The sequence below is a fragment of the Protopterus annectens genome, chromosome 8.part0 (genome assembly GCF_019279795.1).
Source record: "Protopterus annectens isolate FY-2018-M chromosome 8.part0, PAN1.0, whole genome shotgun sequence".
Taxonomy (NCBI): domain Eukaryota; kingdom Metazoa; phylum Chordata; order Ceratodontiformes; family Protopteridae; genus Protopterus; species Protopterus annectens.
The window spans coordinates 835140337-835160158 of NC_056741.1; the positions used below are offsets into that span (position 1 = coordinate 835140337).

A 19822-nucleotide genomic window follows, 5' to 3' on the forward strand; every position below is an offset into this window, starting at 1 on the left:
TTGTCACCTGGGCGTTAGAGATGTTTGGGGGGCTACAATCCTCTGGTATAGATATCTCTCCTTTTGGGGGGGTGAGAAGTTTGCACTGAACCTGTCAGCCAGTATATTGGCAATGTCTGTAGGTTCAGTAATTTTCACATCATTTTGAACTAATTTATCCAGAGTTTATCCAGAGAGTTCCAGAATGTCCTAGGATTATGGAACTTAGTATCTTAGCTTTCCAGTATTTATATGCAGTTTTTTGCTTAATTATTTGCTTCCCTGTTTTTCATAAGATTGGTAGTATGCTTTTATCTGGTGATGTTTTAAACCAAATATGATCTCTGACCACCAAACAACATAGTATATTCTTGATCTGTAAAGTAATTCAATGAAGACTCCTTAGCCTGACTGTTGATTCATGGTGTGTGTGTGTGTGTGTGTGTGTGTGTGTGTGTGTGTGTGTGTGTGTGTGTGTGTGGGTGGGGGGGGGGTGGCGGCACTACTTTTATAAAATATTCAGAAATGTACTAAACAATTACACTGAATCATTTTAATAGTAAAGTACAAAATCCAACTAATTGATCTCAGCAGTTGTATAAAACTTCCTAGCAGAAAACCTTCTCATATTTCTGCTATAACAGAACCTTTCTTTTGTGATATGGGGTTAGGATAAAATTTATAAAAATGTGAGCACATGGTCCCTTACTAAATCAACCACGGCTCTGAACATTAGAAGATGGAGGTGATGGTACCAAGACCCGAGTTTAATGTGTTCTTTCTTCCACAAGTGATGTTGGTCCTTTTTCCAGCCTTTTGTTATTGGAGTTGATAAACAAAAACAGTGAAGGAGTATATCATCTGACAGCATTTGACTTTTTTTCTACTAGTAGATTACTGTAACTCATGTCTTGCACCAAAGCTGGAGCTTGCACTGCATTTTGCTGAACAGCTGCAAGATTCTTTTCAGCCAGTGTTTTCTCTCTAACTTTTCTAGTTGATTTTCTTTCAGGCTCTTAAGTTTTTTCTTTGCTAATATCCTGGCAGTGCACTTACTAGCAAGTAACTGAATTTACTAAACCTTGTAGAGTTTCTATCCCTTATCTCTCTCTCCTTTTTTTTTTTTCTTCAAATTGGGAGATCTGAAATCAAGCTGTTGATCACTATGCAGCCATCTTGGAAGTCTGAGAAATAATAGGGTTAAGACGGAAAAGGGTGCAGAATGAGCCATTATCATGCTTAAATTTTGGTAAGTCTTAATTTGAGTCTCACATAAGCACATCCATTAAGATTCAGTCTCCACTCCCACATTAAGCTATCAGATTTTCATATTTAATAACTTTAGATATATTTGGCTGATAGCACAAACATGATTGCAGACAGAAATGTAAACTAGGGCTTTACACTCATGTCAAATTTTGTGACAAATGAGTCAACAATGTAGGAGAGAGTTCTGGAGTCAAATGCTGTTATACTGCAATAGAAATTTCTCAGAAACTGCAGATCTTAACAGCAGCGGACGATTTCCTGACAAATAAGAATTTACTTATTTATATCCCATGCCTTCTTTTGTAAATTATGTTACAGTTTTGACAGTGCCACAACTTCAGAAATTATTCTCCAGTCATTAATTACCTTCTCCTTAAAAAAACGCTTCCTAGTATATCCCTTATTACTTTTCAACCATTTATTTTTCAAGTTGTCTCCTCTCTCTCTCTCTCTGTCTCTCTTGGAGTGCACATTTTGACTCTAAATCTCCTTAAATGCTCTATCATATCCATTGCCTCTTTGACTGTACACATTATTTCCTTGCATTATTTTTTCTTTATATGGCTTCTTTTGAGGACTTTGTCAATTTATTGCCATGCCCGTAATATAGCCTGGTTATATCCTCACAAAAATGAAATCTCCATAACTGTGTACAGTACTTGAAATGAGGTGTTAGCAGTTGCCAGTAAACAGGTATAGTAACTTATTTTACATGACTGATGACTGTTTGCAGTCTATTCTAGCATCTGCCTTCCTTCCTTCCAAAACTGTTGCTGTTTCACTCGTATATGCCACTGTTGGCACCTAACAAACCATGCTGGTAAGCATCCTTTCATCTGTGTGGACTTTCTTTACTATGGCCTGCTGTGTCCTTTTATAAAGCCATTGTTTTACCCTTTCTAGCATAACTTAAACAAGGCTGTCATGATTTTTCAGGTGCTTACCATGCCAAATGCCTTAATGAAATCTATGTAGACCACATCTACAGATCCTGATTTTACTACCCAGGTTACCTAATCTAAGACCTCTTATCGGGTTTGCTTAGCATGACTTTTATAGTGTGAATACATATTGCTTTGAATTTATTGCAGGACTGGCTTCTGGATGTGATGGAGAGTTCATCAGCAGAGGTTCCATGATTTTACCTACAATTGAGTTTAGACTAATGATGGGTTGATAGTTTTCAGCCCTTGACTTGCACCTATTCTTGTGAAAGGAATTCACTTCTGTCCTCTTTTTTAGTTTTCAAGAATCTGTCTTCCCATGATTTTGTTGAAAAGAGAAACTAGCAGTATTACTAGTTTTTTTCATCAGTTCTCCAACAATTCTAGGATGCATTCCACTAGAAGTCATTGAATTCTTGTGGAGTTTTCAGAAAGCACTGTGCATGAGCTTTTCAAAAGCAACAGCTGTAAAGTTTACTTATCAGAAACATTCATGTTTGAATATTGCAATACTATGTACTGAAATAAGTTTGTAACTCTCTTTTATTAAAAAAAGATTACTACTAAAACAATTTCATACAAAACTAAAAATGCTAATGGCAGCATGCGGTAACTTGGACATTATAAATGGGGAAAAAGCTAATAATCATATGTTAAACCCAACAATCAGAGGAACATTTTGTTGACTTACAAACTGTGAGAAAAGTGAAATGAAGCAATGTTTTGTTATGTGGTTCAATATTTTGTTTTGGAAATATTCCAAGTGATTTATGACTGTTAAATTGACCATGAAGGGTACTCCAAAAAACTGGAATAAATTGTGTTGTGTAATAAACAAATACTGCTATGTGCCAGTAAAAGAAGGTATGCTTATTGTAAGAAAGCATAAACATTAAAGGACAATGCATGTAGCAGAAGGAGGATGCAACTCTAAAATGGTTAAGCATGTCTGACAGACTGGTGCTTCTGCTGACCCCAGGAAGATTGTGTAATACTTGTTGAGAGAGCAGCACTGTGTTATATAGCTAATGGCATTTAGGATGTCTGGGTTGGAGAGCTGCTGTAGGCTATTGCTCACCCTTGGTAATGCCAACTAAGCCACCTGAAAAAAGCTTTTGGAGACTGGAAAGCCTTTATGAAGCACAATAACCATCATAAGTTTCCACAAGCCGAGACATAGCTACAGAGTCACATGCTGTTTGATAACATTAGGAAGTCCCCAGTTGGCCATTAATGCTGCAGCTGTTACCTGTCTCCTCTAGATGACACCTAGAAAGTTGTGCAGATGCTTCCCTTTCCCCATGTTAGGTGAGATGGTATTAGATAGTTACTTTCATTCTCTGGCTATTGCCTTGATACCTGGGCTCACTAGATTAACGCCAGGTCAGTAGGCCCTCCATCTTGGTACCATCCCTTTACACCATGGAAACAATGCTTTAGTTTAAACTGCATTGCAATATAATTTCTTTGTGTTATTGGCACTATAACTGTCTATATATATATATATATATATATATATATATATATATATATATATATATATTTTTTTTTTTTTGTAAATGTCTATCCTTATCTATCATACTTGTGTAACTTTGTATTATTGGCATCTCTGATTTTTTTTTTGTCAACTCTGACATGTCTGCTTACCTGTTGTTTTGCTTATTTCAGGGTTGTGAACTTCTGGTATAATTATGCATACTTTCACAAGCCAAGAATACTTCCAGCAATTAATTGAAGGCTGTGTCATACCCACAACAGAGCAAGGGGTACAACAAATCTGGCAGCTGCTGGCCATCTGTTTGGGATGTCGAGTTCTTTGGCGACTCTGTGAGTTTATAGCTGTACTACTGAAGCAAGAGAAATGTGGCTTATGATTGTTGTGCGTAAAAGCATCATGTATAGTTAAGTTTCTTTATCTTCTAAAAGAAGAGAGAATATTGCTTTTTTCTTCTTTTATATTCAGCTTGTCAAACTTGTCAAAGAAAATTTTGTGTTTATGAAGTAAAAGGAAACCCTAGAGAGTTCTTGAAATGAACGATGAGAAACCGTTGCTTTGTTGCATTTTCTTGTATAAAACTTCTCAGCACATAATTTTATTTTCTGACATTGAATTAGTTTTGTGTAGAGTACATACATAATGAAGGCATATAGCTATGACTGCATAAAGTGGCATCAGTTCTACTGTAAAGGAAAAGCAATGTGTAGTGCTGTTTTAAAAGAACAGGTAGGTGGCTTTCTGAGGGCCACCTGGTGGTGGGGCTAATTTGAATGCAGTCCTAGTATACTGAGGCTGAGGTGACCTAAATGTGACAGGGATTAACAGAAGGCAGAGGACTGAACATCTCCTGCAGGTGCTTCAGTATGTATGAACTTAACTGCTGGTCGCCCACATTCATTAGGCACGTATTGTATCTAGCCCTTATCTATCATTGGATATAAGACATTAATGTCCTTTTACATTCAAGGGTGTGGCAGCCAAGTAGATTTTAGGTGGCACTGTTTAATCACTACACTCAGAAGCTGCTTCAGAAAAAAGAAACAAACGTCACCTCAACTTTGCTAAATTAAAGTATTCTGGTAATCCTGAGTTATGCAGTGGAAGAATGTTTACTTCTGTTTTTTTACTTGATTCTGGATGTATGTTCTAACTTGAAACAGAATCAAGCATTCAATCAAAAGATTGCTAGAACTCTCTCTTGCTTAGATAAAGCAAAGTCTGTAGAGACATGTATATTGTTTGGGGATATGGAGTGAAAATAAATAATGGCCATCTTGGTGATTCCTTTGTCTTCTGGTAACTAGGATTAAAGAAGAGTGAGTGAGTGAAAATAAACTTTGTGTAGTGCATGGAGCTCCATGATTATGTTAAACAGATGGCTAAATTACATCCTAATTCAGCACTGCTATAGCGCAAGACCCAACAAAGCTTTGGAGTAGTGCTTAACAATTGTTAAACACTCCCTTGGCATTGTTAAGGTCAGGTCTGCACCAGAAGCAGACCAGTAAATAGCAGTAGCAAGGGTTGAAACCACTTCATTTCAACTCCCTTTTCTGTGTGCTGTCTGCTAAAGGGCACACACTACTTTGGTTATGACTACTGTCTTTCAAAACCAGCACAAAACATTTAACATTTCACCAATTTGTAGTAGATGGCACATATAGATCTCCATGCAGTACAAAGAATTATTATCGCTTCTCTGATTGTAACTACATATTACATGTTCTTGAAATGGATGTCAAGATTCACCTCTTGAGCTTTGCTCTTGAGATGAATTTCTTGGCATTTATGTCTCGAGCACATAATAAGTACGTTACGATTGATGACCCTATCATAATCTTCTATTTAGCTTACATTTCTTTTGTAATGATAGAGCAGCACTGTCTTCCTACATTAATTAGCACTGCCTCCACAGGTTTCTGAATTAGTTCTCTCTCAGTAATAATTTTGCAAGCATTTTCTTTAGCAGAAGCAGCTAGCACTAGTGAGTTCTGTGTTTATGTTGTTGCCATGTTTGTATGTTTATTTTAACAGTGTGCTTATGCCTTTTCTAGCTTTGCCAACATGTTTGAAACACTTGAGCACAGTCGCTGGCGGCTTCTACTGCCTTTATCACTTCTTCCAACTGCAGATGATCTGGGTTGTGCTGCTCAGCCTCCTGTGTTATCTTGTCCTGTTTTTGTGCCGCCACTCCAGCCACCGTGGTGTCTTCCTTTCCATCACCATCCTCATCTACCTACTTATGGGGTAATTGCTGTCCATGTTTTGTAGCAGGCGTAGTCTAACAGAAGCTGTGATTTCATATGGTGCATTTCAGAACTTTGCTTAAAGTAGCTAACTGCCACTGATGTATATACATATGCTGTCAGGACTGTCGAACAGTTCTCCAGTTAGTGTCTTTCCAGCAGTCTATCACTTAATCTTTTCACAATGTAATACTGTAGATACTAATCAAGTAATGACTGTCGCATAGAAATGACTGAATTGATATTTTTTCTTCAGTTTCTTTGTACTTCTTGCATCCTAAGAGGTTATTAATAATCACTCATTTCATGGTAGTGTAATATAATTTCTCAAGGATGATGCCGGTTTTATTAAATGGTGGTGGTGCTGCAGTAGCGTTGTCGCCTCACAGTAAGACGCTGTCCGGTTCGATTCTCAGCTAGAGCGTCTTCTGTGTGGAGACATGCATGAATGGGCGTACCTTCGTTGAAGGTTGTGCGTCAGGGCTGGTAACTCGGCACGTAAAAATCAACTACCAATCATTAGCGGACTGGAGTTCCGCTGTGGCGACCCCTAACCGGGAAAAGCCGAAAGACACCACAACATTGCAATATAGTATGCTTACAAAGCAGAGCTTATGCAGTAGAATTTCAGAAGTTCCACTGAATCTTCTTTGCCATCCATTTAATTGTTCTGAGCATAGAATGTATTGTGAGATATTTAAACAGTGTGCTGTATGTGACTTGTTTTAAAGTAATATGGTAGATAAAATGAATTGCTTTAGTTTGATACTTAGAGTTTTAGACCTGATTGCAGCAAGTCCCCTTGTTGCCTAGTTACTGTAAAACATTTTGTTTGCTTCTGTATTAAGATATTTTCACTGTATTTACATGATCTGTAAGTTACAGAGCTAACCAAAGAATAAGCCTTTACAACATGATCTAAAGGCTGTGTGAAATTGTCTTAATGTTTGTATTTTTCTTACTTAACGTAGAGAACAAGAGAGTAAAGTCACCTTTGAGTAATTATGTTAGACAAACTATTTTATTAATTGTCTCTTGCTCACCTTTGAAAAAGAACATACAGTAGGATGAATCACTTCTCTCTTTAGGAAAGTGCAGAATATCTCAAGAGAAAAGATGTGGAGGAAGTGCTCAATATCTTGGGTGCAGCTTGCATGCAAAATGTTTTTTTCATTATCCTGAAATTCATTATTGTCTTCATAACAACTGCAGTTGTGACTCACAGGTCTTGGTGACTAAAGGGAATATGGAGTATGAAGCGGAAACAGATGATAGCATAGACCAAAAAATGTCTGTCAAATCCTGATAATGTAAAACACTGGGGTAACAGATGGTTCATATTAACCTTACTAGAGATGCTTTTATTTCTATGGGAGTGATAATTGCAGATGTTCAGTACATATTTAGCTTGTAGACCTGAAAAGGACATGGGAAATCAATGTTTGGTAGCTGAGAGAAAATTGATAGAAACTTATATCTTTGCAAAGGATTAGATAAAGTGAGTTCTGATGCCAAAGATGGATGAATACATTAAACCTTGCCAATCACAGGTGTGGGCAGTTTTTGCTCACACTAGTGATTTGGGTAGTACTTTCTCAAAGCAGCTTCAAGACTCTGAAGACTGTCTAATTGTTTATTGCAAAATTTTCTACTAGATCTAACAGAGACAATGAGAGATGCAGCGTATGCATACTGGTCAGCTAGGGTAGCAGTGTGAACTTTGCCTAAGCATGTACTGTTTTCATTATCAATTTTTTTAGTTTCGTTATTAAACTGAATGCTCTCTTGACTGCTGACTAGTAAATGCCAAGGGGAAATGATTTCAAACAGTGGAAGGCAGTGTCCGTGTCCTGTTGTCTGGCAGTAAGAAAGCAGTCCATAAGAAGTAGATCTAGAACAAGTAAATAAGAGTGATAAGGAATAATGGCTCTAATGCTCATTTATTTGTTCGGGATCTTTGTTTTTTGTTTATTTTTTTTTAATAAGTTACCATGAACAGTGGCACTGATTGGGAGGGAGGATGGCCTAATGGTTAAGGTGTTTGCCTTGCAAACACAAGATGCAAGGTTTGAGTCTCACAAGGGACAATTGACTAGACTTAAAATGTCTCACAAGATCACTTAGCTTAGTACTAATCTATGATGGATTGGGAGATGCAGGGAGATTTATTTTTAGCTTGCTTTTTAAGTCTAGTATGATACATTTATTAAGTATTAAGGCTTGTAAGTTCATGGAAATATAGGTTCATAGGTAGGTACTAGGCTATTGGCCCTAGGGCCTATATAAGCCTAGCCAAAATGGTACCCTGGCTTTTGCCACCCAAGAAAATTATTTTCCTGTGCCCCTGTCAAACAGAGCCACAGAGGTGATCCCCGGGGTGAATTTCCTATTTCCCATCCAATCATCAAGATTTTTCTTGAAGAGTACTAATAAGGAGCTTTGTTTGATATACATAGGTAGTTTGTTCCAGAGTGTAGGAAGTCTCTGGGACAGGAATCTATCCCTTCAGCATGTTCTGTTTATTGTGTTGACAAGGTTTAGGTCCCTAGAGTGTGTAGCTCAGAGGGATTTGGATTTCTTTAAGTGGAGCATGTCCAACAGCTCTGGGTTTGACATAGCTTTGTATGTTAGGCAGAGATCGCCCCTGAGTAGGCGATATGTGATGGAGTAAAGCTGGAGTTTTTTGAGACAGTCTGCATAGGCCATCTGTTTGAAGCCGGTAGTCCTCTTTGTGAGGTATTTCTGCAGCCTTTCCAGTTGTTGTAGATGTCTTGTGAGGTACATACCAAAAGGGGCGTTGTACTCTATAATGGGTCTAATGAGTGACTAGTAGATGGGAACAATGACCTCTTTTTTGGAAGAGAAATCTTTTGTGATGAGGTGTGCCATGTAGAAGGATTTCCTGACTACTGTGGTGATGTGATTATCAAAGGAGAGACTACTGACCATCTGTGTCCCAAGGTCTCTTGTCACACTTTTGGTGTTAAGTAGACTATCACCTATGTAGTATCTCATGGGTACAGAGTTTTTACCAAAGGGATGACTATGCACTTTTTGGCATTGAGCTTGAGGCCATGGCTTTGACACCAGGCATCTGTCTCAGTGAGGCCCTTTTGTAGGATGTCCACATTGTTAGGAGTTTCGATTATGGCTCCTAGTTTGCAGTCATCTGTGAACTTCATTAGTCAAAGACCTTCTGTGTTAGCCTGTACTTAAGAAAAGTAGATACCAAACAGGAGAGGACTCAGGACTGAACCCTGTAGCACTCCGCTTGTCACTGGTCTGAAGTCGGATTTGGAGTCTGCTACTTTCACAGTGTGGGTTCTGTCAGTGAGCCAATTGGCAGCCTATCTTGTGACGTAGGGATTTATACCTAGTTTAGTGAGTTTATCTATATTTCCAGAGTGGGGGATGTGTCAAAAGCCTTGGCGAGATCTAGATATGCTGTGTGAACCACCTTACCCTTGTCTACAGCTTTGGTAACTGCTTCAAAGAAGTCTATCAAGTTTAGGAGACATGATCTGCCTTTTACAAACCCGAACTGGGTGGGGTCCAGAGTTTGGAGATTACCAATGTCTTTGTTTATAAGTTCCATAATGATACGTTCCATGGCCTTGCACACCAGGCTCATTAGGCTAATGGGGCAGTAGTTCCCGGGGTTCATGGTGACTTCCCTTTTGTGGAGTGGGATAACCATTGCTGTGCGGCATTCAGTGGGCACAAAGCCTGAGGTGAGGCTATGATTGAACATGGTGCTTAGGTGGGGTGCCAGTTAATTCTGTAGTTTTTGTAGGACACAGCCTGGGATGTTGTCAGGTCCCATTGATGCTGTGTTCATGGCTTTGGAGAGTGTGTTTTTTACCTGTGGAGGCGTGATTGCAGGAACTTTGCATTCTTCCGTTAGGGGGGTAAAGTTAGCACTGAACCTATCTGCCAGGATGTTGGCAATATCGGTTGGTTCTGTATATTTAGTGCCATTGTGCTGTAACGCAGAGCAGATCTGAGTGTTGCCATTGAGATAATTGACATAGCTGTAGAATGCTGTGTGGTTGTCTTTAGAATCAGTGAATGAATTTTGTGTATGGGTTAGATTAAATAAAAACCTGTAATTAGGGGTCTTGTTAACACCAGTTGTTCTGAAAGTCACTGCAGATGATATTGTATTAAATAGTTAGAAGTGAGAGAGCAGAGTTAAAAGTGTTGATACTATGTGAAAATTTCTCGGCAAAAGGAGGTAGAACCAGACAATTTTTTTTTTTGCTAATGATGTCTTCTCTTACAGTTCAGTCTGGCTCTTTATCACAACTGTTACAAGGCTGAGTTAGAAAGATACAATAATGTTTCATAGTTCTCAAGAGTACAACACCTCTACCAGTATGATCCTCAGATCTGACATTTTAGAATACTTGATATTTTGAAATGATGGAAGTGGTGATGGTTTGTATCTTTTAAACCAGAATGGTTTTATGTCCATAGTGTCCACACTATCCTAGGTTAAAGTAAATTAAATTAAACTTATTAAGCAGCAGTCAAACAATCCTGTATACATCCCAGGGAGACTGGAGGGGTTGCTGGCAGTGCCATTTCAGGGGTAGATTGCTATGTGTCATATATATATATATATATATATATATATATATATATATATATATATATATATATATATGGTATGTCCATGTTGGGATGAAATAGCAAACAGTAACCTAGACTATCACCAGGGTGATCACTGTGAGATGAGAAGAAAAGCTAGGGAACTAGCTTCATCAGTAGTCTCTCCTTAGTCACATCACCACAGTAGTCAGGAAGTCCTTCTACGTGGCACACCTCATCACAAAAGGGTTCGCATCCAGGAAAAAAGAGGTAATTGTTCCCTCTACTCGACACTCATTAGACCCATTATAGAGTACAACGCCCCTTTTGGAATGCACCTCACAAGACATCTGCAGCAGCAGCTGGAAAGGCCACAGAAGTACCTCACAAAGTGGATTACTGGCCTCAATCAGATGCTCTACACTGACCGTCTCAAACTCCAGCTTTACTCCATAGCATATTGCCTACTCTGAGGTGATCTCTGCCTAACATATAAAGCTATGTCGGACACAGAGCTGTTGGACATGCTGCACCTAAAGAAATCCCAATCCCTCCAAGCTACACGCTCTAGGGACCTAAACCTTGCCACCACAATAAACAGGACATGCTGGAGGGATAGAGTCCTGTCCCAGAGACTTCCCATACTCTGGAACAGGCTACCCATCTATGTCAAGCAAAGTTCCTCATTAGCACTCATCAAGAAAACCTTGATGAGTGGATGGGAAATAGGAAATACACCCCGGGGGGTCACTTCTGTGGTTCTGCTCGACAGGGTCACAGCAAAATAATTTTCTTGGGTGGCGTAAGCCAGGGAACCTTGTTGGCTAGGCTTACTTAGGCCCTTGGGCCGATAGCCTAGTATCTACCTATGAGCCTATGAACTGGGACACTCTGTATGTTAGCTACCATGTGCAAAGGAGAAAGAGTATTAGGCAAAATGGTTAAGAAAAAGAGTAGGTGTGTGAATAAGGAGAAAAGAAAGAAGTGAAGTAAAAAAGTAAGAAAAGTAGTATACGTAGGGACCCGTCACTGTGAATCCCTTTAATCTGTTGGCTTTTGGTTTACTCGTACTCTCTTGATTTGCAGTTACACCACTTTCATTTACAGTCGGCCTTTATTTTGTTGACCATAGTACTGTAGAGAATGTTTTTGCATGACAGTTGTGTGATCCTGGAGTCCACGGTTACAGACACATTTCATTATAATTTTAGGGAGGCTGTACTGAGAATAAATGCCCATATGGTTTCACCATAGTGCATATCTTGCATCAGAAATGACTCCATATAGAAATCTTAAATTGTATGTGTTAGGGCTGGACTCTGAAATACTGATGAATGGTATGTAGGATGTTTCATTTTGAAGTAAGGGAATTGTAAGGGCACGGCCTCCCACATAAGCATTTTCTTATTTTGTTTGGATTTCTTTGGGCATTTCAGTTGCTGCAAGTTTTAGAAGTTGTACAGATGTTGTACTTGCTGCATATCTGAATTATTTCTTTTAAATTAATGGGCATGTAGGAAGTAAATGATGTTTACATATTTTAAATGTAGTTGTGAGTTTAGTAATCATGTCGTTCTGAGTTTGTGAACTGGTTTTACTCTGTTTTATTTGTAGTTGCTGAATTTCTTTTTTTACGTGTGAGGTTTTGTAATAAGTAGGTTATTTTTTTTAGATACCTTTACTTTATTGAATTGTCACTTGTGACATATACAAGCTTACATTTATAAAAAAAGGAAACAAACCATATTAACTTGTTCACAGTTATAAACTTTATGTTGTACAAAAGAATATATGTGATGCCCAATCAATCCAACATTACTTAAATTGGTAAATTCTTGCCTTCCCTTAAACCTAATGTCTCCTCTGAACCATTTTTCTGCATGTATTGTCCCCACAATTTCCATTTTTTTTATGTAATTGTTCCTACAATTTTCCTAAGGATCCTATGTACATTTTTTTTATCTCTGGTACAATATTCAGTACTTCAGATATGGTTGGTTTAGACTTTGATTCCCATTTTCTGGTTAATTGTCTTTTTGGCAGCCACCAGAATTAAATGTAACAAGGCCTACTATGTCTAGGTAGTTCAGATCCTGTATCCCAACTCAAAAAAAAAAATCCTTTCCTTAGTCACATCCATTTGCTCACCCAGTATTTCTGACACAGTACACTGTAGATAAGTTTTAAAGTCTGCCAACTCACTACACTTCCAAAAATATGTTTCAAACTGCCTCTTTCTTCCCCATCACACCTCCAACATTTGCTATTCACTTGAGGAAAAAATCTTTGGAGTTTACTTGGGGTATAAAAATACCTATGTAAACACTTCCAAGCAAAGATCCTAAAGACATACATATATCTCCCATTGTTTCTTTGTGACTTGCTTATCCAGTCTCTCTTCCTAATCCTTTCTAGCCTCCTCTGATTCCAGTAGTTATATTTATATTATTTTTTATGTATATGTGTGTTAGATGAAGTAGTAGTTGGTTTGTGCTTAGAATGTTTATTTTTTTCTGTGGTTGCTATACAATGATTTTTTTTTGTTTATTAAGAAGTAACTCGGCCATGTGGTTGCTATACAATGATTGTTTTTTCGTTTATAAGAAGTAATTTGGCCACTGTTGACTACAGCTTGTTAGAAGTGTACAAAAGGAGGGTAATTGAAGAAATACATGAAAAAAATATCACACAGGTTGTATTGGTAAAAAGGATGGGTATGAAAGAAATAGAAGTGATGACCCTGGGATTAGTAGGTGAACTGAGAGTAACTGGGCAGTTTGAATGGTATATTTTAAAACACATTGGAGAAAAAGACTTTGAGGTGCATATAACTAATTCAGCTTATGTCTTGCAGAAATAGTGTTTCTAATTAACCAGATCATGAACTAAACAAGGCAGATGTTGTAGGACATGGGCAGATGTTGTAGGACATGGTGGGATGAAAGTGCAAGTATTTTTTCAACAGTAAAATTAATAGCAGTAAAGTACTTAATAAAACAGGCAGTTATTGTGAGTCTTACTGTAAATGTACTGAGCAAGCCAAAGGCACTTTGCCCACTCTTCTTTTCCTAATATGCTGGAAATGTTGCTGAGAGCATTGCAGGAAACCAAGTACAGTGCATTTTCTATTTGATGTTATCGATTGCAGTGTTACGTGCAGATGCCGATTTTTTTTTTTTTTCCCCTCAGAGAATGATTTTCCTCCCATTTAAATTGACATGAGGTGTTTTTTTTAGAACCAATCATGATACAAATAAGCCATATTGCCAGAGTCCTTGGAACTGGCCACTGTGGGTTATCCAGTATGTGACCAGTAACTCGTCAGCTGATAGAGGATGTGCCCCACTTCCTGGCCATGGTACCCTCCTCAGATGGGTGGATGCATCTTACTCTCCAGAAGTGACTTTTTTTCTCAGATGGAAAGAGGCATCCTTCTCCTCGGCTGCAGCTTCCTCCACAGATAATACACAGTTCTGACCAATGCTTTTTGGCTGGGCATGCGAACACCCTCCTCAAGTAGGGGGGGTGGGGATATGAGGCACAACAGCCCTTGTGTGTGAATTTCCTGTATCGCCTGAGAATACTGTACTTTACAGAAGTCCAATGCATGCTAATGAGCAGTACTTTTAACCACTCATAACGCAATGAATTATACAATGTACTGGCTCTTCCTGTACAGGGCTGCTTTGGATTTGACCAGTATGTTTGGTAATTCTTATTGTTAACTTTTGTCTAACATGTAAGGATATTCATCCACAGACAGCACTGGTCATTTCCTTTGGATGGAAATGGTGTCATAAAGGCAGTGGATAGTATCAGGGTACCATGATTTCTTCTTCATGATGCCATTATTGTAGTACCTGACATACTGGTATCTATCCATAGGAAAAAAAAAACAAAGGTATTCCATCACACTGGTGGCCTCGTGCCCACAGCCTCCTAAGTATACTAGACCTTAAACTTACCTCTACTTTCATGAACGCTCAACACATGTAGTGCAGTTCACTCTTTAAATGTCACTCGCATTGCCACCAGTTGTTGAATGCAACCATGACATGCCCCCACTCCATACAATGTTAACACATAGGTAGATACGGTTACAATAAAGTAATATCCTATCACTGACTACTTACATCTCTATGCACAGACATTATACATTCTGTTTCCTAACTAATCCTAATTATAACAGAAATTCTGAGAATCATTCCACACACTTGTGTATATATGTATGTGTATATATATATATATATATATATATATATATATATATATATGTATGTATATATATATATATATATATGTATATATATATATATATGTATATATATATATATATATATGTGTGTATATATATATATATATATATATATATATATATATATATATATATATATATATATATATATAAAATAAACCTATAGAGAGCAAGTATAGGGAATACCCAAAAATATCAATAAACTCGATCAGTCTGCCATTGATTAACAGATCTGCAGAGTAATATTACATTTGATGGCAGATCCACAACAAACCGCTTTGTGTTTTAATGGGACGAATCAAGAGTTTACATGATTACTTTCAGGATATCCTTATCAACTGTTTTTAAAACTGTGGTCCAGAAGTAACCAGTAAAACAGCCTCTTTCCCCATTGCCCAAAAGTGAACATTCCACAGCGAATGCATAAGTTTGTGATCAGAGGATCACAAGTGGAGGTTTATCTGAAAATAGAGCATTTTGCAGGGAAGCAAAGGTGTTCAAACCTGCTCAGCAATGTTTCTGTAATATATCTGGCACTCTAACAACCAGCTCTAAGTTTACTGACTTCATATGTTATAACATGGACATATGTTATAGTATGGACAATGGCTCGCTCATTGGTGGTATTTTCTAGACATGATGAAGCTTTTCCAGTTTGTGCATCATTCTGCTGTTCTGTCAGAAATGAAACATTTGGTTTTCACTGCTGTAGTAGTCAAATGATTTCACAGCTGTCTCTCTGGACTAAACTAAGTATCCATGGGGCCTTCTTTTTCTGATATGGGTATTTATTCTGTAGATTTCGAGGCTTAGTCTTGCTGTCGGTACTTTTATTCTTGTTTCTAAACATTTTTTTTCTGCAATGAACCCGAAGTAGGTATAAACATGAATGAGGAAGACATAATACTGCCTATTGGGAAATCTACCACAGTTTAACAAAACATGTCACACAAGGACTTCACTGCATTGGCTTAACCACAAAAAAACTAACAATTAGTCCAAAAAATATCAGATATGTTTTTTTCAGACAACACAACCCCAAAAGATGCTGGATCCTTTCTTCCTGTTCCTAAACAGCCTTATCTACAAGATGTCTAAAGTAAGCATAATCATGAATGATGAAGGCCTACTTTTACCACCTACTGGGAAAACTACCACAATCTTGCAAAACCTAGTGCATTGAAATCCTTCTCTAATATCACGTTGGTTTAACCACAGTAAATTAAAAAAAAAAAATCAAGCAAAAAATCAGTAGTTAATGACTTTACAAACCACTCAATACCTGATTGATGCTGGCCTTGTACTACTTGGGGATCCTTTATGCCAGGAGTCTCAGACTGAAATGGGTTGCGACACTCAAGGTTGACTGTACTTTGCTGAGGGCCATGTGACCATAAACGTAACCCACGCACTCAGGTCACTCCAGAACAAGTACAAATATGACCCTGTCATTGTCCATGTTGCTGTGAATAACCTGAGACGTACCTCCCTGGACTACATGAAAAGGGACATGGAAGAGCTCTCCGATCTTGTAGCCCAGGCAGCTATGACCCTAGCCCTGAGTAGCATTCTGCCATTGCCCAGAATGATATCGCAGTACAAGGACAAACTGATTGACTTCAACAATTGGCTAAGCTTCTGGTGTCATTCTAAGGGGATCCAGTATCTGTCTGCTTGAGATGACATGGCCGATGGACCACGATGCTTTGCCACAGATGGCCTGCACCTGTCACCCTTGGGATTCCGGATAGTGGCCAAGGCTCTTGCCGCCCCTATAGTGCCTTCTTTAGGCAAGGTTCAAATGACAAATTCACCACTGTAACAGGAACAGGCAAACAAAAAAAACTGAGGGTAATGCTACTCAATGCTAGAAGTCTAAATCTCAAAATGCACTCACTCAAGGCACTCCTTAAAATGGAGAACATCCAATATCTGTGCAGTGATTGAGACCTGGTTCAAGGCTCCAGAGAGCACCCCTGCACTACCAGGCTATAACTCGTACCACACTGTTTTGGTCATGTAACCTGGACTGAAACACCAAAGGCGGAGGTGTGTCCATATTCATTAAGGATATCCACACCTCCGGGCTAGTTGCTCAGCATAATGCATCCGAGGTTATCCAAGTGCAACTAACTCTGGGCAAAACTGCAATCCAAATTGTAGCTTGCTACAGATCCCCCACCATGCCTCAGGATTCCCACTCCTCTCTTCTTGATGCACTGGAAAATATTAGGGTTCAACCAAACACCCTAATAATGGGTGACTTCAACTACCCCACCATTAACTGGGAAAACTACTCCTGTACTAACTCCTTAGCTCAACGCTTTCTGGAATTCATAAACTACAATGCCCTGGATCAACTTAGCCACACCCCCACCAGGGGCAACAATATCCTAGACCTAGTCGCTACCAACATGAGTGACCGGTGTTCCACACCTGAAGTCAACTCCTCGTTGGTCCGATCCGACCATAAGCTAATCACCCTTGATATCCACATCCCCATTAAGGAAACCACAGTAAAGGATTTCTACAAAGCCAGCTTCATGCTTCTTAAGACAGAAGTGGTGAACTTCATGACACCCATGCAGATGGACAATACAGTTACAACTGCTAAATCCTACACAAATACACTGTATAAGCACTTACACGAGTGCATAGATCGTGCTATCCCAAACAGAACCAAGACGCTATTCTCCAAAAAAAGGAAGCCAATCGTGGTCCCCTGACATAAACAAATTGTACAACAGAAGGAAGAAACTGTTGCAAAAGAAAGTAAAATTCCATGAGTGGAGGAGCTCCCTGGTCAGCCTCAGTAAGAAGCTGAGATCCCTTATAAGATCCTCCAAAGCTAGCTAAGATCCTCCAAAGCTAGCTATGAAAACAAAATTGCCACTAATTCTAAGGACAACCACAAAGCATTCTATAGCTATGTCAAGAATCTCGATGGCAACACCCAGATCTGCTCTGAGTTACAGCACAATGGCACAAAAATTACAGAACCAACTGATATTGCCAACAACCTAGCAGATAGGTTCAGTGCTAACTTTAACCCCTCCACCCCCTAAAGGGCCCATATCTATACAGGAAGAATGCAGAGTCCCTGTAATCACAACTACGCAGGTAAAAGCTGCACTGTCTAGAGCCACAAACACAGCATCCATGGGACCGGACAACATCCCAGGCTGCGTTTTACACGAACTTCAGAACGAACTGGCTCCCCACTTAAGCACCATGTTCAATAATAGCCTCGCATCAGGCTTTGTACCCACTGAATGGTGCACAGCAACAGTTATCCCACTATACAAAAGGGGAGCCACCACTGATCCCGGGAACTATCGCCCTATTAGTCTGACAAGCCTGGTCTGCAAGGCCATGGAACGTATCATCATGGAACATGTAAACAAAGACATCGGTAACTTCCAAACTCTGGATCCCACCCAGTTCAGGTTTGTGAAAGGCAGAGCATGCCTCCTGACCCTGATCAACTTCTTTGGGGCAGTCACCAAAGCAGAAGATGAGGGTAAGGTGGTTCACACAGCCTATCTTGACCTCGCCAAGGCTTTTGACATCATCCCCCATTCTGGAATTATAGCTAAACTCACTAAACTAGGTATAAATCCCAACATCTGGCTCACTGACAGAACCCACACTGTAAAAGTTGCAGACTCCAAATCTGACCTCAAACCAGTGACAAGTGGAGTACCGCAGGGTTCAGTCCTGGGACCTCTCCTGTTTGGTATCTACTTCTCTGAAGTACAGGCTAACACAGAAGGCCTCTGGCTAACGGAGTTCGGCGATGACTGCAAACTAGGAGCCATAGTCAAGTCCCCAAATGATGTGGACATCCTACAGAAGGGCCTCACTGAGACAGATGTCTGGTTTCAGAACCATGGCCTCAAGCTCAATGCCAAAAAGTGCAGTGTCATCCCCTTTGGTAAAAACTCTGCACCCATGAACTACCACATAGGCAGCAATCTACTTAACATCGAATGTGTGATGAGACCTTGGGACCCAGGTGGATAGTAGTCTCTCCTTTGATAGTCACATCACCACAGTAGTCAGGAAGTCCTTCAACATGGCACACCTCATCATAAAAGGGTTCTCATCCAGGAAAAAAAGAGGTCATTGTTCCCCTCTACTCTACAATCATTAGACCCATTATAGAGTACAATGCCCCTTTTGGAATGTACCTCACAAGACATCTGCAACAGCTGGAAAGGCCACAGAAGTACCTCACAAAGAGGATTACTGGCCTCAAACAAATGCCCTACACTGACAGTCTCAAAAAAACTCCAGCTTTACTCCGTAGCATATCTCCTACTCCGAGGTGATCTCTGCCTAACATATAAAGCTATGTCAAACCCAGAGCTGTTGGACATGCTACACCTAAAGAAATCCCAATCCCTCCAAGCTACATGCTCTAGGGACCTAAACCTTGTCACCACAATAAACAGGACATGCTGGATGGATAGATTCCTGTCCCAGAGACTTCCCATATTCTGGAACAGGCTACCCATCTGTGTCAAGCAAAGTTCTTCATTAGCACTCTTCAAGAAAAATCTTGATGAGTGGATGGGAAATAGGAAATACACCCCAGGGATCACTTCTGTGGCTCTGCTCGACGGGCACAGGAAAATTAACTTTCTTGGGTGGCATAAGCCAGGGAACCTTGTTGGCTAGGCTTACATAGGCCCTTGGGCCAATAGCCTAGTACCTACCTATGAAAAGTGCTATCCAAACAAATAAATGCAAAATTAATTAAAATAAATGCAGGGTGTGGGGTTGGGGAGTAAGACAGTCTGACTTGAACAGATAGATTACTCCATAAAGGAGTATCTAGACTGCCGTGATAAGACAAATGTTTTTATTTTTTTAAGCAGTATGATGCACAGCATTATTTCCAGGGATCTGCAGTCATTAGAATTTTTGCTCGGGCTGAAGAAGCTTGGAAGGGTAAATGATCCAACACTCTGACTATGGCTTTAGATGCATGTGGTCTGTCATATGTCAAATGTTGATATGACTCATTATTATAATTTGT

The 19822-nt window shown here is 39.4% G+C and overlaps 1 protein-coding gene across 1 annotated transcript in view; it reads left to right on the forward strand.

Annotated features, from left to right (window-relative positions):
* The window catches only part of PORCN (porcupine O-acyltransferase), a 279229-nt gene that overhangs the window by 18969 nt on the left and 240438 nt on the right, over positions 1–19822 (forward strand). Inside the window, exons 2-3 of the mRNA XM_044079316.1 lie at positions 3861–4019; positions 5745–5937. Coding sequence (XP_043935251.1) covers positions 3884–4019; positions 5745–5937 — 329 coding nt within the window. The 5' untranslated portion in view covers positions 3861–3883. The remainder of the gene's footprint in view (positions 1–3860; positions 4020–5744; positions 5938–19822) is intronic.